The sequence below is a fragment of the Bombus vancouverensis genome, chromosome 14 (assembly GCF_051014615.1).
Source record: "Bombus vancouverensis nearcticus chromosome 14, iyBomVanc1_principal, whole genome shotgun sequence".
NCBI lineage: Eukaryota > Metazoa > Arthropoda > Insecta > Hymenoptera > Apidae > Bombus > Bombus vancouverensis.
Genome location: NC_134924.1, coordinates 5,990,647 through 6,018,210, shown reverse-complemented (window position 1 = coordinate 6,018,210; position 27,564 = coordinate 5,990,647). Strand labels below are relative to the sequence as shown.

At 41.1% G+C, this 27,564-nt stretch overlaps 2 protein-coding genes across 2 annotated transcripts in view; one reads left to right on the top strand and one right to left on the bottom strand.

Moving 5' to 3' along the window:
- LOC117157506 (facilitated trehalose transporter Tret1-2 homolog) overlaps positions 1–18,675 on the top strand; it is a 46,909-nt gene extending 28,234 nt beyond the window's left edge. Inside the window, exons 2-8 of the mRNA XM_033335556.2 lie at positions 565–666; positions 7,554–7,687; positions 9,041–9,287; positions 9,912–10,196; positions 10,382–10,634; positions 10,787–11,127; positions 11,599–18,675. Coding sequence (XP_033191447.1) covers positions 604–666; positions 7,554–7,687; positions 9,041–9,287; positions 9,912–10,196; positions 10,382–10,634; positions 10,787–11,127; positions 11,599–11,736 — 1,461 coding nt within the window. The 5' untranslated portion in view covers positions 565–603 and the 3' untranslated portion in view covers positions 11,737–18,675. The remainder of the gene's footprint in view (positions 1–564; positions 667–7,553; positions 7,688–9,040; positions 9,288–9,911; positions 10,197–10,381; positions 10,635–10,786; positions 11,128–11,598) is intronic.
- Positions 1–19,528, bottom strand: part of LOC117157507 (trans-2,3-enoyl-CoA reductase Sc2) — a 145,138-nt gene extending 125,610 nt beyond the window's left edge. The window contains exons 1-2 of the mRNA XM_033335558.2: positions 19,409–19,528; positions 18,977–19,119 (exon numbers count right to left, since the gene is read on the bottom strand). Coding sequence (XP_033191449.2) covers positions 18,977–19,119; positions 19,409–19,422 — 157 coding nt within the window. The 5' untranslated portion in view covers positions 19,423–19,528. The remainder of the gene's footprint in view (positions 1–18,976; positions 19,120–19,408) is intronic.
- Positions 19,529–27,564: the final 8,036 nt, after the last annotated feature.

The following is a 27,564-nucleotide window of genomic DNA, read 5'->3' as shown; positions in this document are numbered from 1 at the left end:
CCCTAGACAATGGTAGCCACGGAAAGCCTTATCGTGGGTTGGTTGCGTTACTCGCAACACGTTCAACGTTCCCCTTTGTAGTTTCTGGAAGCTCGTAAAGTTCAAGTCGCCGTTTTTCTCGTCGAATGCCATTCGATTACTAAGGTTATTCGCATAGGCTCGCCAACTAAATGGAAATTTACGAGCGACTTCAGAACGACGGATCTCGCTTGACAATAGAATATCGTGTCAATATTTGTGTACAAATAGCGAAAACAATGTACACCCGGACGATACGTGGACGCGTTCTTTGGAAGAGGGCAGAAGATAACATAGAGCTGGACTAATGGTATTCAGGGAACGCGTGACTAATCTGACTGTTGAGTAAGATCTATAGTTGGTCGAAAGTGGAAAATCAAATTCTCTCGATAAAAGTGCGTCCGTTTGAGGAAGACTCGAGTGGACACACAGGGTCGAAGGAGGAAACTTTTTTGGCTTAGTGTTTCGATGCAGGATGCTGCGTAAGAAATACCATCGTGGAAGCTTCGTATCGGTTGTATCATCGGTATCTTTTTTATGTTGCAGGTAACGACTGTGCCGGACGAGGGCGAGAACAGTTTTAAAATGCCCAGAGCTTCTGTGGTACACATGACTTCGACGGCGACCAGACCGCAGCACATGTCGCAGGTATCGATCCTTCTCTTCTTATCAGCTTATCCGAATTGTTATATTTTATTGTTTATTCGTTCAGAACGCAATGATTCAATGGATACACTCGAACTGCTTTTCTTTTTTCTCGTGTAGTAGCTCTGAGTTTGTAGGAAATGTAAGAACCATAAATCCCTGTAGATCATATTCTCTCACGAATGCATCAGAAATTCTATTTTATAAAATTTACTACTCTTAAAAATAGTTTCCAACCTAGTTTGCGTGAGAGTAGTAAACGAACAGTTGGCAAACAGCGAGTCAAAATTTGGTGCAAGCGCGATTATTAGCAATCAAGATGGACTTTATCTCGTACCCATTTCGCCGTGCACTCCGGTTGCCGAATAATCCAAATCCAGTAAGCGTAGCGAACATCTCCTTCTTGGCATAGGTCCATATTGATATGCAAATACCAAAGACACCCGCTAGCTTAATCGAGTGTCCCGAGCTTAAAATGCATATCGAGCGGGCTGTTTCGGCCGAAGCTCTCTTTCCACCTTCTTTCCTTTTTCTTCCTCGCCTGTATACAATGACGTGCACTTGGCTATCCCGGACTGACCAGCCATTTTCATAATACCGCCACTCTAAAGACTTTCAAAGCTCTATTTCCCTCCTTCTTTCCTCTTTTCCCCTGCTTCGCCCGCGCACCATCGTCTAATAGTTTTAAGCTAATGGCTCTCCTAGTTAACTCTGACCTAACTCGGGGCACATCCTTGGGCCGCGTAAACGAGCTTTTAACGTCGTAGCAGAAGAAACGCACGGAGGAAGCTTCCACGTAACAGGGATATTCATACCACTAGCAGAGACTGTTCATCCGAACTTTCAGCGTGAAATGGTGCTGCGACGGCGGGTCGAAGTTGCTTTTGCACCGGGGCATTTCACTTCGACTAACCGCGGTCACCGCGAAAGCTTTACGAGACTCGCGACAGATCCCGCAGAGGCTACCATTTTCGTTCCAATCCTCTTCGTATCTATCTTTTGACAAATTACTTTGAAAACTCGTATCGGATTGCCACGTTGACAATTTCTCAATTGTTTTCCAACAGTTTCCTAGGGATACGAGTTTCCCAGTCTCTGTCAATTTTTCAAAGATCAGTCGATCGCTTTATTCGCCTAAGTTAATCCTACCATTGAAGAGATTCGCCTGATTTTCTCGTTCACGATCAAGAACTTTCCCTCGATTATATCAGAGAATAATGACATAGCGTACACAATATACGATTTCTTTTACGAACTTTTCACTTCTTTTTTCACATAGAACTACCTCTGCCCTTTTTCGATCCCACTATATTCAGGCTGTAGAATCAAAAAGAAAAGAAAGGGAAAGTGGTTGAGAATTCGTGGAATCGATTGGCCAGATTATGGAAGCGGTTGGTCGGTGCTAAAGCGATTTCCATTAGGCCGCATCTTGCCGCGATCAACGGTCGGCCAGATATTGCGGCCGATAAAAGGCTCGCGCTCGGTATAACGCCATTTTATTATCGTTGGTGGTTCGAACGGCGCCATCAATATTTGCACACCGAAAACAAACTGAACGTACGCGCTGCGATACAAATCCATTTACCATCCTTGCTGTGCACGCGAACGAGAATTAGATTTCAGGATTATCGAATGCAGGTCGTGCATCAAAACGGAATCGCGTAGCCGGCCCTTCGTGGCTCAACCCCTGTTTCCACGATACGGCCGAACTGAAATTACCCGGATTCGTTCACGCTGTTTCTAACTTTGACGCTGTCCATTATACACCAATTAGTCGGCGAGGATAATCGCATCCGGCATAGTAACTAGGTATCCGTGTTATTGGATTTCGAGTAGAAAGCGAACCTCGTTTCGTTATATCTTGCAGCTTTTCATTCGATTATCAACGTACGAGCCCCGTATAATTGTACGACTGGCTGACAATCACAATGCTATTGCTCGGTTCATAAACTCGTTACGTTATTTCTCGTAAATTAGTTTTCGTAATTAGTAAATAAGAAACTGATCATACCTTTTCAAAGACAAGATCCATATTTATCTAGAGAATTATCTTACAAATTTTCACTTTACTGGACGCAGTATCCAATGTATCTTAATGTGTGGAATCGTACAAATTTCTTTTTTGTGCTTCGTTTCAGCAACGTTTGTTACAACAAATTTTTCTCGTTGAGAGTCGTACAAGCGTTCGCAGTGTTATTTGTGTAATCGAAATGACACACCATACGCGTCCACAACCACGACATTAAATCATTAGAATCTACGTATATGCAGAATTTTGCCAAATCAAAGATTCTATCATTTATATCGCATTCACCGCGAGTTGCTCAATTAACGACAATACGTCTCGCTCTAATTTCACGACATCTTGCTCATTGCACACGCCACGTACGTCATATAAAGCCGACGAGGTCGTATGTAAATTAGTCTACATGCAACGTTATAACGGAATTGCCAGATCCAATATTATAGTTAGTAACAACAAACATGATCTATATTGTTTCTCTCCTATCAAACCTAACAGATAGGATAATTCGGTTACTCGGGGTTTCGAGTTTCAGTTTAATGTCGATCCGGATTGTTCGATCGCGTTTCCCCCAAGTGGCGTTTCAACGTACGTAGACGAACGTTTGACAGATGAGTTTAACGCGCTGTGACTATAAATGGTCAGCGTGTTAGATTGAAAGTCAGCATCAAAAGGGTTAAACGCTGGGCCCAAGCTGGGTCACCAGCTGGACGCGATACTAGCGGAGAGCGACGCGAGCCACCGGCTGGTTTACAGCAGCATCGCACTGTCGAATGTCGTAAACCGCTGGTGAGTCACGTAGCGTCGTTGCTTCTCCTTCATGCTGATGCCCGATTTCGTATTCGAGTAATTGCACCAGACTAACGCGTCGACAAGAGTAACTGGCTACTACCGGGATCCGCTCGACACGCTGCGTTCATCGTGTCACTGCTTTCAGGCAATTTCCAGCCTGGATGAAGGCGATCGATTATGTCCAAAGATAATTCTTTACGATTTTCCATACTTTCAAAATTTTGCAAGTTAACGTCACAAGTATCAATTGCCGTGTAACGATACAGCTATCGATCGTTGCATTCCCAAAATAATTACGCAGATCAAGCTAATATGAGAAATAACGATAAAACAGGAACAGTTTATCGGTAATTGATTCCTTGAGAAACTAAAATTGCTCAGCCTCGCTTTTAGCCTCGTAATCCCATTATTAACAATACTATTGCGTTATTAATATTCAACTTTCCGAAAAACCAAATTATTATCGATCACGATTTTTCGCAAGCAAGTAGCGTGAATAACGATAAATTCCAAGATAAATATCAATAATATGTATCGTATTATTTTCTTCTATTTCTCAATGTATAATGCCGGCCGGTACAGCTTCTGACTGACTCAATTATAGATCAACCCGATCAATTACGATTTTTCGATCAGCAACTCTAGCCAAAGCTCGGATCCCGACTGATAACGGGTATCAGAAATATCGACCAGCGAGACTCCGCGAGTGCAGTGACTCACGCCAGAATGATTGGTCGTTTAATCAAGATCGTATTTAAGTAGCTGCACGATTTTCGCACGATCCATGTCGCTGCAATAAAAAGCTTTGAAAAGCGGTTCGCGACCCACGCATCATTGTTCGCAGAGCCAGCATATCGACGTCTCTGGCGGAAAGGTTATCGCTGTGTCGCGTTTAATAGCCTCTAATACGCCGGCGGAATATCGAAAGTTTATGCAAATTTATGTGGGATCGGCATAGGACGCGTGTCTTTTAAAATTCCTTTTAAGCGACGCTGCGAACTATAACAATCTCAGTGAAATTCATTGAAACTATGATGACGTATACCGTGCGCGTGTGATTTTTGGATATTTTCGCGGATGCCAGACACGCGACGCAAAATTTCTTTTCCACAGTAGAACAAAATTTTAATGTCGGACCAGCAATGAAACACGCAGTGTGCGTGTGATTTTTGGACGTGTTCACGAACAAAATACACGCGACAGAAAATTCCTAAGTAATGCTGCGAACTGTAACAGAGATTCAACGTCCAAATAGCGACGAAACACAAGTGTGTGTGTGTGTGTGTGTGTGGATGAAACACAACAGGCGACACGTGTGTGCTCGCTAGAGTTTAATATAAAATATCGACAGGATTTTAGAACAGGTGCGAGTGACACGGCTTTACGGATTCAGCGGCAAAGCTGTACCGCGACACCGCGTTACGGTGAACTCGTTCGCGACCATCGCATTTGCAATTTTTCCGCCACGCCTTCCGGTTGCTTCCGACGTGTTCGTTATTTTGTTCGGGAGATTTATCGCGAGAGGAAGTGGCGGATTAAAATTTTAGAGATTTGCGAGAGTTTCAAATCTTTTTCTTACTTTCCTGATATTAGTGTCACCTTAGAAAAGTTCGTTAAAGGTAGTCGATAAGTTAACAGAGACAACAACCGAGGAACAGTGTACAAGAGTATTTCATTTAGTCTTAAGTCTAGTTTATTTTAATTATTTCAAATTTATGACCGAATTACGCAAGAAAATGATGTATTATTTGAAAGCATAGGAACTAACTGAACGACTAATTAAGAGCGGATGTCTCTATCCGCAATCGGAGATGAGAATCGAATGGGGCAGCGATCATTATTTTTGACAGCCACCGATCAATACTGCATTACGCGGCAATTGAATTATCTGCTGGCCATAATTCAATAAGCGGACAATTTTGCCCTCTTTCACGATGAATTAATGCATTTATCTCGCGATCTTTAAACGTGGCAATTTATTTTACGCGAAGCAACCTCGTCGAGATCACGAAATTGCACAATAATTGCAGGCACACCCTGCATTACCTACAATTATAGCTCATAAATAATTATATTCTCGGTGAGCTGACCGACATAAGAGCGGAAAAATTCGCTCGGAAAAGAATATCGAATACCTCGACACGAATATTTTTCACATGCTGTCTGGCTCGAGCGGTTGATGTCATCTCTATTTCTTATTCGCACGAATAAGTAGTTCTACACTATCTAGCAGATCGACTTGCCGGAACAGATACTGCCAATAAAATTGGATTTCCCGCGTAAAAAGTACAGATTCGAATAGCACGAGAATGATTTACACGGTCGAGTGGGTTTCTGTTGTCATTCAACAAATCGTAAAATCAAAGGTGCGAATGTATATTACGCTACAGTAGCTGTTCGAGTATAAACACTGTCTAACTATACACGCTGAAAAGTAAGGAAAAGGAAACAGAAATTACGACTTTGGAGGTCGAATTGACGATGCTAAACACTAGACACACGTATTATGTATATAACTGAGAATTCTATAGAAGTCTACGTGCAGAGTCCTCTTGGATATCGAGGATTTTCGGTATTCCAGACGTAGGTATGAAGGGCAGCAAAGCTGGAGAATCCCGGAAGTTTCAAGAACTTAATGGTTGCAGAAGCTGCAGCACGAGCAGTGGCTATCCGCGAGTGTATTTTACTGCCACCATGTTTGTGTATTTTACTTTGCAGTAACACAAACGAGGCACGCGCGGTGACGCAACCGAGGAAGAGATATTGTGAAAAGCGGTCGTGGCGCTTAGATCTGTGCACACATGGGATGAATAATTTGCAACGTTTATAAACGACCGTGTCGCAAATCCATCGTTCCTAAGTAACTAGACTACTGCGATTAATCAACAACCACGCAGGTTTGCTTTTTCAACGATTTTACGATCCATTTCCACGCGGAAACGAGATCGGCCAGCAGAGGAAATCTGTTCTCTGAGGTTTATCGAAACGCGCGAACGCTAGCCTTTCATCGCAAAGGCTCGAGGATTCATGAGAAAGAGAATGAGTGAACGAGTGAATGAGCGAGCGAGTGAGAGAGATAGAGAGATTGGTTGCAACAACGTTTCGCATTCCTCCGCGCGAGATTCCATCGCGCCGTAATTTCGGCTCCCTGCACCATAAAATCGGTGGTTTCTACACACGAGGAACTCGAGCGTTCTCGAGCATTGTCACGCGCTCGGCTCGATCGTTGCCGAGGATGCGTGTGCACGAGCCTGGCCCAATGCGAAATGTTCAGTATTCCTTGCGAGGGTAGAGATCTGCTTTCAGTTTGCGGCCAACAATTTGTCCGACGATTGCAACCTGCGATATGCAGCCTCCGCGATATACATCGCTGGCATTGCTATATTTGCCAATGAAGGAATTCGCAACCCTCCGACTACCCTTAACTTACGAAACTTACGATCTTCATAGACCTGATAAATCCTTCCGGATTCCTAAATTTCTGATAAATCCGCACAAGTACTTTCCGACCTATAATTTGTCGTGTTTTTTTTTTTATTGAAATTTGTGTCTTGATTAATTTCTAGCGCTGAGATTTTTTTACAATTTTTGCCTACGTACCTACTGGATCTTTTTGGTTCGGGGCAAGTGACGTTCTTGTTATTAATAGACGTGGAAAGAACGGGAGAGAATGAAAAGTTTAGTAAACAGATGAAGAATATTAGGAATGACTTTGTTTATGGTAACCTACGATATTTTCTATAAGTTCTATTAGGGAGTAATGTCTATGGAAAAGAAATTCTGTTATAGATTCTATTTTATTCGAACTGTTTTTTGTTCTTCTGTATTTCCAATTTGAACTAAATTGATCTAATATATTTTATACACTCTACCACCAGAAACAAATAATGTTTACACACTTACCACAGTTTACGAGATATATCAAAGATAGTAAAGATTATAAAACTGAAAACCTAAACCGTTGAATACCTAAAACACAGCAGTTCCTATTTCACGCGTAATCTCAAAACGACAGACACTTTAAAGCGATTTGGCAAGCGAAGAATTAACATAACAAATTTGCATATCTTCGTAGGTGTTGGCCACCCTAGCGCTGTCTATGGGAACACTGTCCTCAGGCCTGGCAAAGGGTTACACCTCACCAGCCTTGGACTCCATTCTAGACAACCAACCACCTCACCTTTATCAAACATCAAACAACGACACTGGGTAAGTAATCTTTTCACGCGCAAAAGTTCTACGCGATTTAGATCATAGCGAGCAGCGTGTAAGTTGCATTAAGAAACGACGTAGACGCAGAGCAGCGTAACACGGGCGTTAATGTGCAAACAGGAAAAGTGAAACTTCATAAGTAATTGTGAGTTAGATGTGTCGTGTCCGGTAACGATTAGCGTCGGTCGGTAGATAAGCAAATTAAATAAACCCGACGAGATACTTCGCCGGGTCGTAATAAAGCGCGGGCGAATATCTTGGGTCTTAGATAATTCACTTAACAAATGCATTAACGTCACTCTGTTCCGTTTCGAGCTGGCTGTCGCACACTTTCCCCGCGATAGTGCTCGGTTTTATCACGTTGCATTATAAACGAAGCACGCCACATAAAGTGGCGAGAATACTGTGTTCATTAGCTATATGCCTTCAATATTATTCGACTGTTTACATTCTTTACGTAACCACGAAATTTACGACGAACGATTTGTGTTTTTAATCGCAACTAAACGCTACAAAATCGATTATAAAGCTATAATGAAAATGTCAGGGCGAACAAATATATGGCTTCTTATCGGTATATGCATTTCGGTTGTCACACGCTTCATTCGTCACTGTAATTGAGATATAGATTCAGCGAATATATGCGAGAAATCTTTAAGTATTAGGTCGTCCGAAAAGTTTCTTTATAAGGAAATAATGGATGCACATTTTCCGTTTTATATTATTTTACAAATTACGTATGATCCACTTTGTTCTATCAAGATAAAGATCATAACGTTTGACGGATTAGGTTTCATGTTTGTACAAAGATGCGTCGTTGTAAAAGACGTGTCTGTAAAAGAAAGACACTTTTCGGACAATCTAAGACATTTTAAAATATTTGCACGACTAATTTGCACCGAGTCTAAGATGACATTCAACCACGATACACAGATCTCTGCTCCAAAAATGATAACTCATCATCATTATCGTATTATATCAACTCCTTCAGTTAACAACCTTTCACGGTTTTCTTTTACCATATAAAATAGGTTATAACGCATAAACGATGCATAATTGGCTCGAATTAATCGACGAATAAGGCAACATATTGGTCGGAATAGAGCACATCAACTGGTTAGCTATCCTTGAACCGGTTACGAAGATCGATGCGTTACAAGGACCGATCTAACGATCGATCGTGTTCAGCGACTTAATCAAAACCACACGACAGAAGGAGAGAGAGAGAGACAGAGAGAGAGAGAGAGAGAGAGAAGAGGGCCAGAGTAGGCGGCCTGGTATTAGGGAACGATTAGGTCCTCGCATAACGTTAGTTCCTGTCATCTGTAACCGTATTGCCATTTGTCGCAGGTCGGCTTTCTCGGTGACGCAACAAGAAGCCTCGTGGGTAGCGTCGTTGTCGATGCTGGGCGCATGGTTCGGTGCTATGATCGGCGATTGGATAATGAGGAGGGGTCGTAGATTGGCGCTCCGTGTCACGTCTTTGCCTCTGGCCGCCGTATGGGTCCTTACGGGCATCGCACCCTGCTTGGAATTGGTATACGTCACGAGCTTCATCGGAGGCCTTTGCTGCTGCATGATCGTTATGGTAGCTCAGGTATAGCGTCCTTTATCTTTCTATACGATACCAAGACTAGAAATAAGTAACATTTAAAACACACAGTGTGTCATTTAATTCTCTGTATCTTTGAATTTACGGAGCTAATTCACGTGGTGCATGTAACTTGGCGTATAGAAATTCGATATAAGAAGACAAACAATTTGTATAATTATTAGAGTCCATACGCGTGGTAAAAGTTCACTGAATTTCCCCATTATCTGTGACTTTCCCTCCATATAATACGAGTTTGCGTTCGAACAAGTGGATATAATCGGCAGGAGTTCATTTAATGGGACACTAAAGTCTCGTCCCAATAAACGGAGATCGTATAAATGATGTTAGACTATAATTTATCTGTTAGCGCCAGTATAACATAGAACTATAATCGTAAGTGCCAATTAGACATGTTTTACGATATTTATTTAGCTTTTCTAAATCTGTTAACCTGTTCGATGTACAGAGATTGAATAAGTAATTATTAACAGAAATGATTACGTTTCCTTTCTTTTCGTTAAAAATATTCTCTTCTGGTACTTACATATTCTTCGCCGGTTTTACTCTTCCGTTTATGGTTTATTATTGCAAACGAGGCCTCTACTAACAAATAATCGTTTCGTTCAGGTATACATATCAGAAATCTCGATGCCGGGAATCAGGGGCTGTCTATCGGCGATGCTGAAAGTGGTCGGTAACGTTGGCGTGTTATTGTCGTACATCGCAGGCACGTACCTGAACTGGCGACAGAGCGCACTGCTGGTAGCCATAGCGCCGTCGATGCTCTTTCTAGGTACTTTCTTTATACCCGAGACGCCATCGTACCTCGTTCTGAATGGCAAAGACGACGAAGCTGCCAAGAGCTTGCAATGGCTGCGCGGTGATCAGGTCGACATACGTCACGAACTGCAGGTAATTTCAAAGATACTTCGCCTTATGAATACCTCTTTTATGCGATCGGCATTCCTTCTCGTCGTACAGCAAATTGTATTACATCGTAATCAGACGACGATTCAACGGAACTTCGCTCGTGTAGCTTCTCTATTTTCAAGCGATTCATCACGGCACTACAAACTTCGATTATCCGATTGTTGCAGGTGATCAAAACGAATATCCTGGCGTCACGAGCGAAGCAGTACGAGCAGACGCTCAAGAACAGCATGTTCACACCTGAGCTGTACAAGCCAATCGCCATCACGTGCGGGTTAATGTTCTTCCAGCGATTTTCTGGAGCGAACGCGTTCAATTATTACGCGGTCATTATATTCCGTCAGACTCTGGGCGGCATGAATCCTCACGGCGCGACCATTGCAATTGGCTTTGTGCAATTATTGGCTTCTATGTTATCAGGTACGGTAGCCCGAGCCTCTGGTTGTCGTTGTACGCATTCGTCAAACGACGAGAATAAAAGAAAATATTCGAGAGAAATTCCATTTTTCACGCGCACAACGAAATCCATCGACTTCCTAACGTTTCGTTCATCGTTTTGTTGCGTTTTACAGGATTCCTGATCGACATCGTGGGTAGGCTACCGCTGCTGATTGCCAGTACCGTGTTCATGTCGTTGGCGTTAGCAGGTTTCGGCAGTTATGCCTATTACATGTCGCAGACGCAAAATCTGGGCTATCCGGATACGGCGGTGGTCGGTCAGCACGACTGGATACCGTTGCTCTGCGTGCTCGTCTTCACGACCGCTCTAGCTTTGGGCATATCGCCAATTTCGTGGTTATTGATTGGCGAGCTCTTTCCCCTGCAGTATCGTGGCCTCGGCTCCAGCATCAGCATGAGCTTCAACTACTTCTGCGCGTTCGTCGGCATTAAGCTCTTCATGGATTTTCAGCAGGTGAGACGCCCTAATCACGTATGATCGCAACGTCGCGCAGAACGTCAACCGCTTTCGGGTTAACGCATATCGAGTGTCTGGGTATTCCAGCTATATGGTATTTAATTAGAAGCTCGATCGATAAACTACAATCGAGCGCAGTATCTGATCATGCTTCGGTGCGTAATTGAAATACCTCGGTACTTATCTGCCATAGTATCCAAATGAGTGTATGGTACTAAAATATCATTAATGCAGTAGTTTATTGCCTGATTAACTAACTAACTAAAACTAGCTAACTAACGGAGATTACGCTTCTTTAACCGATTGTCGTTATTCTCATTGCGTAATTCTTGAAACTGATATCGTGAAATGGGTCTGTGCGTCGTCTTGCGGATTAGAATCTTACGAGATTAGATAATATTATTCATATACCGTATCACGGCATTTCATATGTGACACGACGTTAAATATTTCCAAATCACGTTACAGACGTTTGGTCTACACGGAGCATTCTGGTTCTACGCAGCAGTCGCGGTATGCGGACTATGTTTCGTAGTATGCTGCGTGCCCGAGACCAAAGGGAAACAACTGGACGAGATGAATCCAGACTACGCACAGGCACGGTAGTATAAGGCCTCGTTAACGGGGGGTTTGTCGAACCTGGAGAAATCCAACAAACCCCTACCAGGAGGAGCTTATCCGAATCAACACGATCCGAGAGAGCTGTATAATTCGAATCCAGCTACGGATATTCCAACGACGTCTTGTCACATACCGAACTACAGGAGTAATCATCGCAAATTATCCGATTATTGCAACATCTTCGCCGAGAAAACTAACAGAATCGGTAGAAACGTGGAGAGTTTCATGCAGTCCCGTGGATTCTTCACGGCGCGTCGTTCCACCGACGAAAGTTCGCGCAGCAACGCGACCACAACTCATAGAAGCAACGGAGACGTGATCCGAAACGATTATCGATTCTCCGATCGGCTGAACGAACGACCTGAAGTACTCGAGGAGAATCAGCATCGTTATGGTCGGAACGGACGAAATCGCCGAGATAGATGTGCCTACCCAAAGGACGTATATCCAAAGGATACGTATCGAGAAGAAAGAAGCATCGATTCGAATTACGTAAATCGCGACATGGAGATGCAGCCTCGACGAGTTAGGCATCGCGATTACACGGCTGCGTACGAGGACAACAGCTGGAGGGACGTCTCGAGTGATTTAAACGGGTCTAAGCCGATCCTGAGGAACGGCATTAGTCACGGAAGGGGCGAGAGGCTTTACAGCTCGACTTTGCCCAGACGAAGTAGAACCATCAATTTCAGAGATCAGCCGGCCAATTCCCTCGAATCGCGGCGTAGCTACCCGAGAAGCTTGCAGGACCTCTCGGACCTCGAGCTGGACGATAGAATACGAGATTCAGGCGATTCGTCTCTTCTATCGTCGAACAGGGAATGGAGAAACGACAGGCTGCTGGACGATGGTTACAGACGTCGAAGATATCGGGAGGACCAACTCGAAGATGATTATTTGAGACTCTACAGAAGTTTGTCCAGGCTGAACAGATATCCGCAGGGTGGCAAGTACGAGCCCGGCCAGGTACACTACGAGAGAGAATGCAGGACATTTGGCAAGGACACGGTTGCTTTCATTTATTACAAAACGTGCTACTTGTGATGCACGAAGAAACGCAATAGGGTTGACGATAATAGTCGATCAAAACGTTCTTCGTCGATGGATCATCGTCTACCCGATATGCTTAATGATTCGTTGAGAACGAGGAAGCTTGGTGACCTGATTTTCACGACGCTCGTTCTTCCGATGTATTTTTCCGATTAAGCTTTCGATTGACGCGAATTGGAATCGTGATGTTTTCGCGACGTTTAGAATATATTTAAGTATTAGAAGATTTTCTTTCCACGACGAACCACCGAGAGTCTCTGGTAACAGAGATAATTGTTTATTTGCTACATCGAAGGGTATTGAAACGACTTGATTTTTACCACAGCAAGATCTCATTAGCAATGACGTTAGATTATTGAGTTCCTTGATCGATTTGATACGAGCTTTTTTCAGTTGACGAGATGATAGAAATGAATATGTACGTAATATTTCATGATTCATCAGCTAGCGTATAAGATTGGTCAGAAACGCGTACATTCGATCGAACGAACGCGTCGAGTCTCCCTTTCTAATCATCTTCGAATACTTGACGTGTAAAACATTCTAAAAGACTTGTATCGAGTAATCAAAAAAGGTACAATTTATATGAACGTAGAATAGAGGTTAACGATTAATAGCGGGTAACTTGTTAGAAATTGAAGAACGCAGCGAGACGTTCGAGTGTTAATTTCTCCTCTCTCTGACCAGTTTTATGCTCACTTTCGATATTATAAATCGTTAAATGAAGGAATAAGATCTGTTTTCAAACGACACGACTGAATTACATAAATTCGTATTAGATAACCATCTTCGTGATTTGCCTTGTGAAACGTTGAACGATATTTTGACCAAGAAGCGCATTAAATTAGCATACGTTATTTTCCGTAATTATCGAAACTACGTAGAACGAATACTTGCGAATTACACGCACCCGAAAAGAAAGATGGATCTCGTCGAAACAATACAAAAAAAAAAAAACAAAAGAAAAAGAAAAAAAAGATAAAGAACGCTCTTCCGTGCAACGTGCCTTTTCTGAGAGCACGCAAATATAGACGTACAGATAATAACGCAGAATACGTACGTACATGTATAAATATATATAAACAAAAGAAGAAACAAGCAGGAAAAAATAATAGTCGTATATATATACATATATATATATATATTAATATAAATTGTTTAGAATAGAATCGATAGACTGGTCCGTCGATTGTCGTCGACGTTTCTCTAAACACTTCAAGATTCACCGTGATATTTTCAACTTACGTCTTCGAGTTTCGAATCGTGGCTAACACGTGAAAAGCTAATTAACTAAATAGAACGTGATAGTATAACAAACGGAAAATTCCACTTTTCTTCCAGAAAGCAAGTTCTTGTTGTTTCGAAAGCGCGTATGACTGACTGATGTTCAAACCTAGTGGTTTTAGCAGTTTCGTTGGCCAAGTAAGAACGCCAAGGAGAACGTGGAACAAGTTGTTTCTCCATTGAAATACGATACACGCTGTTCCTGTTAAATCGATGGGAAAATAATGGAAATTTCTACTCCACGTGATGAACGTGCACCAACGAACGAAGGATATATGTATTTTTTATTCAATACGACGATCGTATGAAACGAAACGACTGGAACGTAACCAGATGATGTGATCGACTGAGCGTGGCCGAGGAAGTGTTCCTTGCTTTTCCGCCAATTTAACGCTATTCGCACGACCCTGATATACGGTGTATTATATACACCGTGAACGTAAATCGTGACGTAAACTCTATCGCCGAGGAAAGAATGTAGAAGAGAGAGAAAATAACTTAGACACGACAGAACAGAGAATATTTTACTTGTCGCGGCTATAAGTATAAACACACGGAGGAGGGAGGCTCGTTCCACGTTTCTAACAATGGCCACTATTGACTTAATGATGACAATATTATTAACTGTAGATATATTATACATATTACGCGTACTATCTTTCATACTTAAGTACCTATTGTATAAATCGACTATTATTGTACATTATATACATATTACCAGTACGAACACTTATGTAATACCGATCGTACAACTGTTCGGACGTGGTGAACAACATTTTTGCGACAATACTGTAACTAACCATTGCCAAACTCACGAGACACGCGTGCGTAGATGGAAACTTGAAAAGCTTGTCCTATTGTAACGTGGATGACAGTCGTGACTCTTTTGAACATAGTATGCGAGTTCGATCGAGGATACGACTGTGATCGATGATGAATTTTTCTACAATTTTCGATGAGATAAGCGTTTGGTGTATAGGGTAAGATTCGTGCAATGATATCGTCGAATCTGGAACCCGAGAGAGGAGTCTTTTGAGGGAAGGTATTCGAGAAAACGGCATTTGTATTTTGTATTTTTATATAGTTTGTAGAACTCGTCAGCGTCGACTTTGCAGAAATGATTTCTGCACTCTGTGATCGAACGCCTGGTCTTCACGGATGAAAATATTCATCACGAGTTATTATCGTTTCACGTGAGAAAAGAAGAGATTCCATGTATCTATAGAACGAAGAAGTTCCATTCGTTAAGAGTTTACGTTCAGTCGTTCTGATATTTTTCTAAAAAATGTCGCTGTTTAATCATAGATTTAACGAATTCCAATTAATTAAGCGCCCGATATCAGGGATATTAAATCGATATCGACATATCAGGAGCATCTAGTTTTCATCAAATTAATTACGAATTTCATTTAAACAGATGCTTCATTCATTGGTAATAAAATAATAGAGTCAAACGATATTTTTTTCCGTGTAGTCTATCGGCAGGATTTCTTATATCTGTAATCGTTTATAACCCCGTGAGTCATATCCCTGCCATATCCAATATTCTAACGAAGAGTGCTGGGTCCTCCGACGTACAATAGAAATAGGGAAACTTGTACTTAAAATGTTCAGAGGAAAGAGGGAAGGAAAGAACGGATCGGTTACTTTTGTGGACGGTGATCGATGTCTCTCCCTTTCGCTTTAAACGTAACTCCAATTACTTCCATTTGCCACCTTTCCGTTAGATACCGAGCATACTAACAATAAAAATAAATTTCTTCAAAAGTTAACGTAGAGTTTCATCAAATTTTCCTGACGCGTGTCACTGTCTACAAATAGAAACGAGAGCGCAGCATCTTCGAATCTCAAACCTACCATCTAAATGAACCTTATAATGCTCAAGGGCTTGGACGCAGTATTGAATAAATGAAACTTTACAATTAAGTTAACGCAGGTGCAATACTCGTGAAACGGGTGCACATAGAATAAGAATAAAAATAAATCAAAAAGAAAAAAAAAAAAGAAAAGATACTCCGGGATTCTATATATGAATATATAAATATATACACATTATAAATTGTACAGAATAATTCTTCGACCATCGTGAGACTATCTCCTTTTTCCTTAGTGTACTGCGCCGAACGATAAGTATATAAATGTTTTAAGAATATGGTCTAGAAGGGCTGAATAGGTGTAGAGGTATAAATTCTCCGGAACAACTGTACAAGTAGTAGCGATAAACACCCTCACATCTTTCCTAATTAATCGGAACACCTCTCTTTCGGCTAGTTAATAGCTAAGTAAAATAATATACACAGACACGCAGCGAGCGAAATAACGTAAAGGAAACAAGAAAAAAAAAAAAAAGAGTAAAAAATAAAAATCTGCACTGTGCACTTTCGTGAATTGAAGGTATTATCGTAATCCGTAGACGTAGTAAACAGCGAGTGGAAAGTCAGATTAGAATTCGTATTACATAATGCACGCGTAGCTATGCAATTATTATTTGAAAGACCGTGAGTTTGATGACGCAGGCCGTGGTGTGATACTGACATTTAGCGGAAATGATTTGTTCATTAAACAAAACAAAAAAAGAAAAAACGCGAGAAAGGCAAAAATGCAAGGAGAAACATTGGGTTTACGGTACACATTGAGCAAAGTGCAATCAAAAAATTTATTAACGCATCGATGGAGTTGGTGAAATGGCCGATCGAATTATCTTTTTCATCACGGCTTGGATAAAAATATTTATTTCGAAAAATTCTGTGGCCCGCATCAAACACGCGTTCGTATACATATTTGTGTGCGTATATCGTGCGTGAGTGTGTATGTGCGTGTACGCTGTATATACATGTATCAGAACAAGGACAATGAAAGTTGCTTGTAAATGTGTGCATTGAAATTGATATAAGGATAATACAAGTTGCTGAAGTTTGGAAAGTCTGTTATTATGAAATGAGAAAAGAAATAGAAACATTAATGGAATATGTTAAAGAATGAAAAATTTGCAAAGCAAAAATGGTAGTGCATCCGGGCATTGAGAACGCCACGGTCTGTTAAGTAGCCTCTATATACATTATACATAATTACGTCTTCTATATATCGACAATAAATTAAACGCGAACTATTTACAAGTTATCGACAATAAAAGAAGAAAGGACATTCGAAGGAAGCGCTGGCCGTCACCGAATGGGATGTTCGAACGTTTGTATGTAGATAAAGCTAATCAGGGAAGAGAATATTCCGACAGAACGTATTTTTCAAAAGCTGCATACATTAAGGATATATATAGAGTAATATGAACTTACATGTATGTATATTATATATAATATATATATAATATATGTCGGAGATGGAAGGACATCGGGGTTTCCCTTTTCGAATGTTGAAACTAAAAAATAGTTTTAATGTTCTAATTCAATTTTATGACGATGGGCTTGGGCTCGAAGTGACATAACGGGTCACTGGACGGTCAAGGGAGGGACGTGTCCCAAACAGAGGATGGAATAATTATATAGCTCTTCTTAAAAACAAAGATTGACCTGAGAGGTGGGGAGAAGAATATATAACGGCAGTTCCACTTGGACTGCGGATCAGTTCAGTCAGATAAGTTTGACTTATACATTGAGTCAGACGTGTATCACATCGCATTCGTCATCCCGTTGACCATGGCTACGTCCAGTGATCCGTTATGTCACTTCGAGCCCAAGCCCATCGTCATAAAATTGAATTAGAACATTAAAACTATTTCTTAGTTTTATTACTTAAGTGTAGCTATAGTAAAAATCTGGACTAGGGTATTGGGGTTTTTCCCAACATTCCAAAAGGGAAACCCCGATATCCTTCCATCTCCGACATATATATATAAACATATACCTGACCTAGCCTGGAAGGTCCGCGCCTAGCTTCGCTTGCTAGATTTAATATTTTTGTAATGACGCTTAGACGTAGCTCGTTTGTACCTTCGCGAATTAAGAAACGCGTTTATATGTTCGCGCATCATCTTTACGATCGATCAGTGATGCGCGGAATTCGAATCAAAGCGGGACGATTAATTCGCATTACGACCACCGTAAAAAAGATCGCGATCCACGATCGAACACGATACGCAAACTGTAATATAAAATACGCTGCTGTAAGAGTTCGTGGTTCTTCGATTGAACTTCGACTTATGCTTATCACATTTCTATTACGGATTCCTTTGATTACATCATACATACATATAATTAGGCTAATTTAGTTACGAGAACGATTCTAAAAATAGACAGAAGTAATCACACGTTATCTGTGGATATTTCTTGAACGGGGCAAAGTCGATCGAAGAGATACGAATAATAGCACAAAACAATCCTGCCGACACGGTGGTATGAGAATTTGCATTCAAAAAGACGTGCACGTATCGAACGAGTATATCTTGTATTTGAGCTACGAATGAGTATGTACTTAAAAATCGTAATTCGTTAGCGTCTGCATTTGTACCTCTCTAGAAATAACGGATGATCCAAGCGCTAAATGACCTTCGGCGGAACCAACTACTTGCGTGTTTGTATAGAAATCCATATACACCTACATAAAATGCCAAAAGAAAAAGCAGATATAATCGTCAAACGATCGTTTTTCTTATTCTCTTCTTACCAACATTTCCTACATGTAGTATACTAAACGATCCTATATCTTCATAGACATATAATACTTTCACAGATTAAGAGATATGATCTTTTTGCCCTTATTACTTTGCCTATATGTATATCGCAATATATCACAATAAAAGATGATAAATTTTGTTCATTTTGTGAAGCTTCTTCTGCAGACGTACAATTATAGCCATCTGTGCTCAAGACGACGTACTACGCTGCATTTGAGCAACTAACATGACGAAAATTCAATTTCAAAATGTGAAAACACTCACCCAACTGCGGCACCGAAACGTACGTCTCACAGTCCACTAAAAATTGGCCGGTTTGCACTGCACCAAGAGCGACGACTCGTTTTGTCAGAAACTCGATCGTTTGCGGTCCGGTTTTGTTTTCTGTCATCGGATATTGCTGCAAACTGATAAATACAAAACGCCGGTTACTAACGAGATACTGAAGAGCGTTAGTTTTGTATTTAGAGAAGTAAAAATACTTGTGACGACCGCAATATTAAGAGAATATCATAACAATTGAGACAAAACATTCTAGAACGCTCGTTCTATTCTAACATGTGCTATTTCGACATAACCTCTAAATGTCAAAAGTTAAAGCGAATACGTATAGTATATAAAATTAAGTGTCCACGATCGTTCAAATTGTAAATAAGGGTAAACAGGAGAAATATTTTTAGTTGTAAATTTACTTACACAGTAACACCCATTTTCTTTTGGATCGTTCTACGCTAGAATTCACCGGGCTACACAACATGAAACACTTGTCAAATGGAGAGAACGCGCGCAACTTGAATGAATTCTTGACGATAATTCGCGACGAATGGCAGATGGCGCCGTGCGCATGGAACATGGCGACCTCTAAACTGGGAAGAAATAAAATTCTACATATTGAGATATGGTATGCATCGAACGCTCGCAATTCAATACAGATTAAAGAATAAGGAACTACAATTTGCAAATTTTCATATTTGAATTGAATATCATTGAAAATTAAAGAATTGAATCTTTCTCATTTTCCATTTTCATTTCTTTAAATACTGAAATTGATCAATAACGAAATTATTTAACAATCTCCATATTCTAAAAATACGTACAAGATGTACTTATAATTATGCCGTTGTGTACGTTATGTACGTACGTATAATAAAAAATATATATTCTCGTCTAGCTTAAAAGGAATAAATGTAATACCAGGTAATATTATATGGAGAGCATATAATGTAGGTATACATACGTATATAGCAACATGAGATGTTCGAGAACTTTTCATAAGTATAAAAGAAGCTGTATTCACATTTCTTGAATTAAGTATTTCATTAAATTACCTTTACCACTTGAACCCAATTGCGACTACAAACATAAACGCCAACACATTTCAATTCAGCACCGTCGTCACGCTCTGTTACAATTTCAATAGCATCCACTTTGTCGAGTCACGAACCGTTACCAAACACGATACTCCCGCGAATGTGTTGTAAATTCAAATTTTTGGAAAATGGCGTCTCAAGAGAAGCACCGTAAAATGAAACCGTATCGATCATAGCCAATCTATCGACTGTAATTTCACTCGCTACGAGAGATGGCGATATAGTACATTCGAGAGTGCTCCGAAATGGCGATATGTTTCTGTTAAAACTCGAGTAAGGTGTAGTTTTATTCTTACTACGTACACGGTATCGAATGCGGAATGAAATGCAAGTGACAAGTTTTCACGCACGTATGATCGCAAGTTTCCATGATAGAATTTCCCGACCACAAGGAAAGGCGGAGGCGCCGATGTGCTGGAAGGCAATTTGAAAGCCAAGTAAGAATAATTCGTTCTCTATATCCGTATATGTAAGAATCGGATAATTCAACGTAGCACACGATTGCCGATTCTTTACTATGTTTGGGCATGCATATCGGTCGTGCGGTTTATTTCAAAATACGTGACATCAATACAACGGATATACAATGCAATTCGTACGCGATTCGTATGCGCTTAACCAACCCTTGGGATGATATTATGGCGCCAAATGAATATTACAAACAGCTTCGTTCGATTAATTGTTAAAGTTTCTCTTTCTGAAAGTTGAGAGCTTGCGTGAATATGACATTAGTTATATATATGTACATGCAGAATGTATATGAAGTCGCCATTAACAATTTTGGCGCCAAATCTTCCTTACTACAGATCTCGATTTCACGCATACCTAAAATACACGTGTATACGTGTAGTTAAGGTATATATTTTCAATACGCATTCAAAACCGGAAACTCTATTCCTTATTCCGTTATTTCGATTATCGAACGTTATCGATATTCGAGAAACCAGTCAGTTACGTACCTACAGAGGGCAGTTCAGAATATATAACCTTTATAGAAAAATAATATGTCGACATGGAACGAATTGTTTGTATCAAACGTTGCTTCAGTTTGGAAAATAGATATTTACGAAAAAAAGCATTTTAATTTTCGAAAAACCGAGGCAATCTATATCCTATATGAAGCATTTTACGTCGGATGCATCTTTTTATTATCGCTGGCAGCACTCGCGGCTGAAATCGTCCGTTCTGCAAAATTTTTTAATTAAACCGTCCGATATCGGTCACGCACGCGACTGAAACGCCAAGTTCGATATCGATCATCGATGAGGCAACGGTTCAAACTTGTTAATAAATGGGATAGGAGGGTGGGGGATCTGTGTTATCGAAATTCCTCTCGTTTTGGTGCAACATAACGAGTTAGTAAATCGTCAACGAAGGAATTGTGTCACGATTTACAAACGAGCGACTGTCATAGAAAGAAAAAGGAACTCCTTACAAAAGTATAATTAATTTGCGAGCTGAACGTTCCTCGGTTGTACTCGTTTCTCGATGATGCGTCCCTGAGCCGGAATACGCTCGTTTGAAGACGCAAAGGGTTACTTCGCGTTCTCGTCGCGAGTGCCTGCCTCTTATCGACGCTATTTACACGGCACGGCTATATCCCCGCGAATCGGAAAGAGACTTTAATAAAAACCGTAGCTGTGCTGCTCGAACAAATGCAAAGGGAGAAAGAGAGAAAGAGACAATAGAAAGAAACGACGTTGAAATACAGGTCATTCCGATTAAGTGCGCGCGTTTCTGGGGTGCGTTAAAACCTGTGTCGGCACAAGGTCTCGTTTATTAAAACCGCGCGACCGGAATTGACCTTAATCGCGTGTCTTTTTCGACCATCTTCCTAACGATTCCGCGAAACGCTTCTTTACAAACGTGGGCCGCGTTATTTCGCACGCGAGGCCACGCGTGCGAATGCGTGCCTCGAGTTTCAAAACGCCTCTTTTGTTTGCAAGATTTTTCAATGAGATGAACTCCAGCTGGTTTGCCCGCGGTCTTTTTGGATGATCGTTTTGTATAGTCGTTGTCGATCGATGTAGGGAAGTTACATTAGTAGCACATACACAAGTTTCGCTATGTATGTAAATAGTCAATTGATATTAACTGTTCATGTTACTAATTGAATATTAGATCGTCCGAAATGTTTTTTTCGTTTTATAAGGAAATAATAGATGCACAACATTTTTCGTTTCATATTATTTTACCGAATTACGTATGGTCCATTTTGTTCTATCAAAATAAAGATCACGACGTTCGACAGATTGAGTTTCATATTTGTATAAAGATGCATTGCGTTGTAAAAGACGTGTCTGTAAAAGAAAGACACTTCTCGGACAACCTAATAATATTAGATGACTATAATCATACTTAAAGAACGATAGAAAAATGATTAAGAGGCTCTACTGATAAGACGTATATATTGGCTTGGCAACTAAGTGATTGCGGATTTTGTCATTAGACGGTATTGACAAAATGCGCAACCACTTAGTTACCAAGCCAATAGAATTTCGTAGAATAGCGATTTAATCGCAGCTATAGTTTAGGATAAACCGCAAGCAAATATCAACGCGTTTGTACACGTTATTTTAAGATACAATATATAATCGTTTATACTTGAACAATTATCAAATGCTGTGGATTAAAATTCAAGGAGTATGTACTTAGATTCTCCGCAATTTCTTACATTGATTTCGATCTCCGCTCGAGCCCATGGTTTTCTATGGAACACGAGAAGTAATCGTTCTTACGTATCCATAAATTGCGCGTTCGAGCCTACATGGAACATCGTTTCTCGCCGAAGATGGATATCCCCTATCGCGGCACACAAATTTTTTACCAGTAGATAGGCGCGCGTCTCTCAGGATTTCACCTGGAAAGAAACGCTCTCACAGCCCTTCATCCGCGACCTAAATATCCGAATCGGGTGGAGAGGCCGGCGGAACCGGCGCAGTCGTGAATTTCTGTCCGAAACAATTAACCACCTCGAACAGAGAGGAATCGTTTCCTGCAGCTTCTCCTCTGGCAGCCTCTTCCTCTTTAAAAGACTCGCTCGAAGGAACGGGGACGCTCGTTTCGAGCGATAAAATCGACTGATGTAGCGGTCTGCTGGTTTTCTTGTTTTTCATAGTGCGGGCACACGCGCTCGTCCGGTTCTTCCATTTCTTCCACGAAGAAATCGCCATCGTTAAAATGCACGCCGAGCGGTTGCTCGCGACAATTGAGAATCGCCCTTCGAGGCTGCTGCGCGAGACCGTCGCCGAGCGAAATACAAAAATAGGCGGCAATCGTGGCTGAGATGTACACCGGCAGGAAACTATGACCGGATGTTCGGTGGCGCGTGACACGAATGCGGAGGTCCGTTTGTAACGTCGGGACTAACGTCGAATCGTTTAAATATTCCGTCGATATTCAACGGTAGCATCGAACTGCTTAAATTTCGTGTCTCAATAGAGAGAATATGGAAGGAGAGCGAGAAAGTTCGATCGACGTACAATATGGTGAACAGGGCTTAGGAACAGGCGTTTCGCCGTCTCAGTGGGCAGAATAGTAATTTTAATCATTTTCTCTTACTTGATTCTCAGCTTCTTCGAGCTTCTGCATTCGTAAGTATCATTAATTGGAATATTCTTTGTCTTGAGTAATCGCTTAAATTCCGGAGCCTCGTGGACAGGATATTGGTTCGTGGTTTTAAATAAAACTGTGCAAATTGATATGAATTGATCGATATTTCACTGCTATCTCATAGTTCGGATTCAGTTCTCGTAGAACTTAAATGTTACGCGTTGTACTTTTGCAGTTTTGAAGTTCGCTGTGTATCGTGCAGTGAACGAATACATATGTGTTCCGGTATTGTACCGAGTCGAATAGTCAGATAAGAGCTGATGTTAGTCTACGCGGTATCCGGTGATTTTTCATAGTCAAACAGTGATTCTAAAACAGTCTGTAGCGTTCTCGAACAAAAGCATCGTTTACCTCCGGCGTTCCACTTTCCAAATCGTAATCGGTTTTCCGGCCAGATAATTAGTATCGGGTAATTAATTTCGATAAGAAGATTACAACGTTTGCCATAGTTTACGAACCACGTTCAATCGTTCGGCTGAGATAGTCGTATGCTCGATGTATGCACCGTGAAGCGTTGAATTCGATTAAAAGCTCCGTTATCTTCTGGAAGTGCCAAAATAGAAGTTACGTTGTTGCGTCTCAACTTCCACTTGCATACTTTTTAATATTCTGCTTAGCGTTAGTCGAAAAGAAACGAAGACGTACGATTTATTTTTCAGCCGCTGGATGCTCGACCTATTTATTTCCTTCAGAAATAAACCCGACGCGAGAAAATGTGAGAAAACCTTCGTCTCTGCCTCCGCTTCTCATTCTTTTACGATTTGTGCAATCGGACGCTTACATTTCGTCGAAGGTTTCTTTCGTTTTCGTAGCGTGTGTATAATGTTCCTGACGTTCAGAACGTGAAACCTTTCGAGAATTTGAGTTTCCTATACTCGATACTTTTCAGTCTCACGGTACAACGCAAATCTGAGAAGACACAATTTTTTGAAATAAAATTCACAATCTCTCGAAAGTCTATTTGCTAAAGTCTAACTGTACGCTCCTCCGTGTGACCTAAATTCTAACTTACCTGTAACTGCAAGGGGCTGTGATTCAGGTAGTTCGACGAAAATGCGGAGAATCAGGAGTAACTGAAAAATCCGAATTTTATTTCCTTAACGCAATTCATACTCGAAGCGAACCGTTTTTCCATCGTTAGATTTACAAGGTGCAGAGCTTGAACAGTCGTGAGAGATTTGCTAATCGATCTGTGTTCCTCGAATACAGATAAATGGAGCTACGCGAGTCTCGAACCAACTCGACAATTAACTGTTCACAGCCGTGAACGTGGTGAAGCGATACGTTGTTATAAGGAAGGTAGGATCGCAGCAGAGTCGCGGATGAATACTGCCTCTGTTAGAAGCTTTGCTCAGTTCCCATCTTGCGATATGTACATTCGTAAAAAGTAATATGCGGAACAAGCATAAAACTGCGGTGCAGATTTACTACGTCTTCTTCGTTGTTGGTTTTCCTGACAAGAAAAGTAATCTAGGATTATGTATGTATAAGGGCCCGAAAGTTACGGCTCCCATAGATACGATATCTTGACGTTTCCTTTAATACAAAAAGTTGCTCGAAACGTCGAAAGTTATGCAGAACGTGATTTATTAAAATTCTCAGATTTACGAGTCCATTGTCCCTGAAGACTTCCATTATTATCATCCTCGGCGCGTAAGTCGTTCTCTGTTCAACGAGTCGTTTACCCGACCCATCGTGACACGCTTGCATTCATTATACCTGGCAATCGAACATCGAATGGACCGAATAGCTGACCCAGTTCGGACTCGTTTTAATTTCAATACTTTTGCATTCGCGATTACCAGCAGTTGAAGCATTAGGTCGTCCTGTGAGTTACGTTTTGGAACGCCAGCTTCGATAGAAGAATAGTAGTACTACACTGTATCTCATGCTGAAATAGCTCCATTATTTTTAACAGAACCAGGAAATGGATTCGTTCTAACTGATCTGCATGACTCGTGGATGATCACGTACCTACTCATACTCGTATGGAATTCACTATCGATATCGCCATCGATTCAAAATTCTAAACTTTTTCTCCGTCTGCTAACAAATATTCCAACATAAAACAATCCTCAAACTGACTTCTTCCGAGATGCTTTAGCTTTATGAAACACGCAGTGGCTTGAAATTTTTCGTGGGTAGCGTATAAGCATTGGCGGTCTATTTATTACAAACTTTTGACACAAGCAACGAACCTAGCGTGTCGAACGTACCGTTACCTAAACTAAGACGACGAAATATGTTTAGACGACGTTAACGCCTGTTTGAAAAGTATAATTCATCGCGCATCGTGCCACGACTTTCGCCTACTTTCCACCAAAGAAGGGACGCGCTATTCGCGAACCACCACGTTTTCATGCCGCACGCGAGGCGGAGATGGCTTTCTTGTCTCCGTCCGCGAAAAGTACTTTGGTTTCTCGAAACCGCTTGACGATTCAAGTCTTAGAATCCTCGAGGACTCCTTGGATCACGATAGACGCTTCTTCTTTTCTTCTTGCACGTAGAAAGTAGACGTCGTTCCCGTCGTTCCTGAAGCGAGCCAAAGGTTGAATTCAATCTTCTAGGTGTATACACAGAGAATCGTATATGTGCCTCTATGTTTCCTAGGTTGCTCTTTTCTAAAGCGTTCGTATTTTCGCTACGTTGCTCGGCATGGCCATTCCGGATGATGGATTAACTTTCGACGACGTTATTTCCCACGGCGATGCTTCATCGCGTCGCGTCACGACATGGCGCGTTTCGTGTCTGGTTTCTCAAATAATTAACATTCCCATAAAATTCGCCCGTTATCGTTGGCTAATAAAATTCTTTATTAGTTTGCGGTGCTCGTTACGCTAGTTCGGATGAAAGTGGACGATGATAAAATTGTCCGTTGTTCGTGGCCGACAACGATACTTGTTACGGGGTCAAACACGACGTTAGAAGCATCGATATAACTCGTTCCCGGTGATCTCGTTACGAGCAGCCGAGAGAGGCTGCCTTATCGAGTTTCGAAAGCCGGTAGAAAGGTTCGTCCAGCTGCCTGATTCAATCGTGAGATTTTATTTTGCAACGGCCATAACGGTTATGTTTTACGCCGTTGCTAAGCCCGCAAATGCTTATATCGACTGGATGGAATGTTATTGCAAGCCCGTTGCGCGCGGACTCGAATCAAATTCCAGGCATAATGAAGCAATAGAGTTGGCTGTCGGTCTTTCCCTTTTGGCATCTGCTCGCATTGCTCGCGTTTTCACTGCGTCCGTCGTGAATTAATTACTGTTAGCGCGCGTATTCGTAGAACGCGTTTCGCGTTTTATTCTCGATCCTTATCGTGCAATGGCAGGATATTTTCATCGGAAATGTCTCTCATTCGATACGATACGTTGAAATTAAATTTCATATTGGCCACGAATTCCTATATCGTATACAGAACATTTCAATTTATATTGTACAATGTGCGGACGACGCGAGTAAACGTATGATACGCGTAAACAGTGCAACGATGTTTTTAAATAATAATTATTCACAATTTAATTGGTATTTATTGTTAAACGAGTAACGTTTACGAGAGGAAATGTCCTCATTTACGTTCGTATCTGAAAGAGAATGAAGAGGCGAGAAAGAAGGATAATGATAAGTAGTATACGCTTCACGTACTTCGTATGCTTTATTTTCCCACTTAACTTTAAATCCTCATTCTGAATCCATTACTTTGACACTACATTTTTTTTACCATAATTCAATCAACACTTTTAGCCCCATAAATGATCTATACTTGGTATAAGCTTCTCACAGCAAGAACTTCCATTAATTGCAAATCTAACCAAAAAACACTTATCGCTGCGCTTGCCGTCTACGTAAGAACTATTACGAGCACTGCTTACTCGG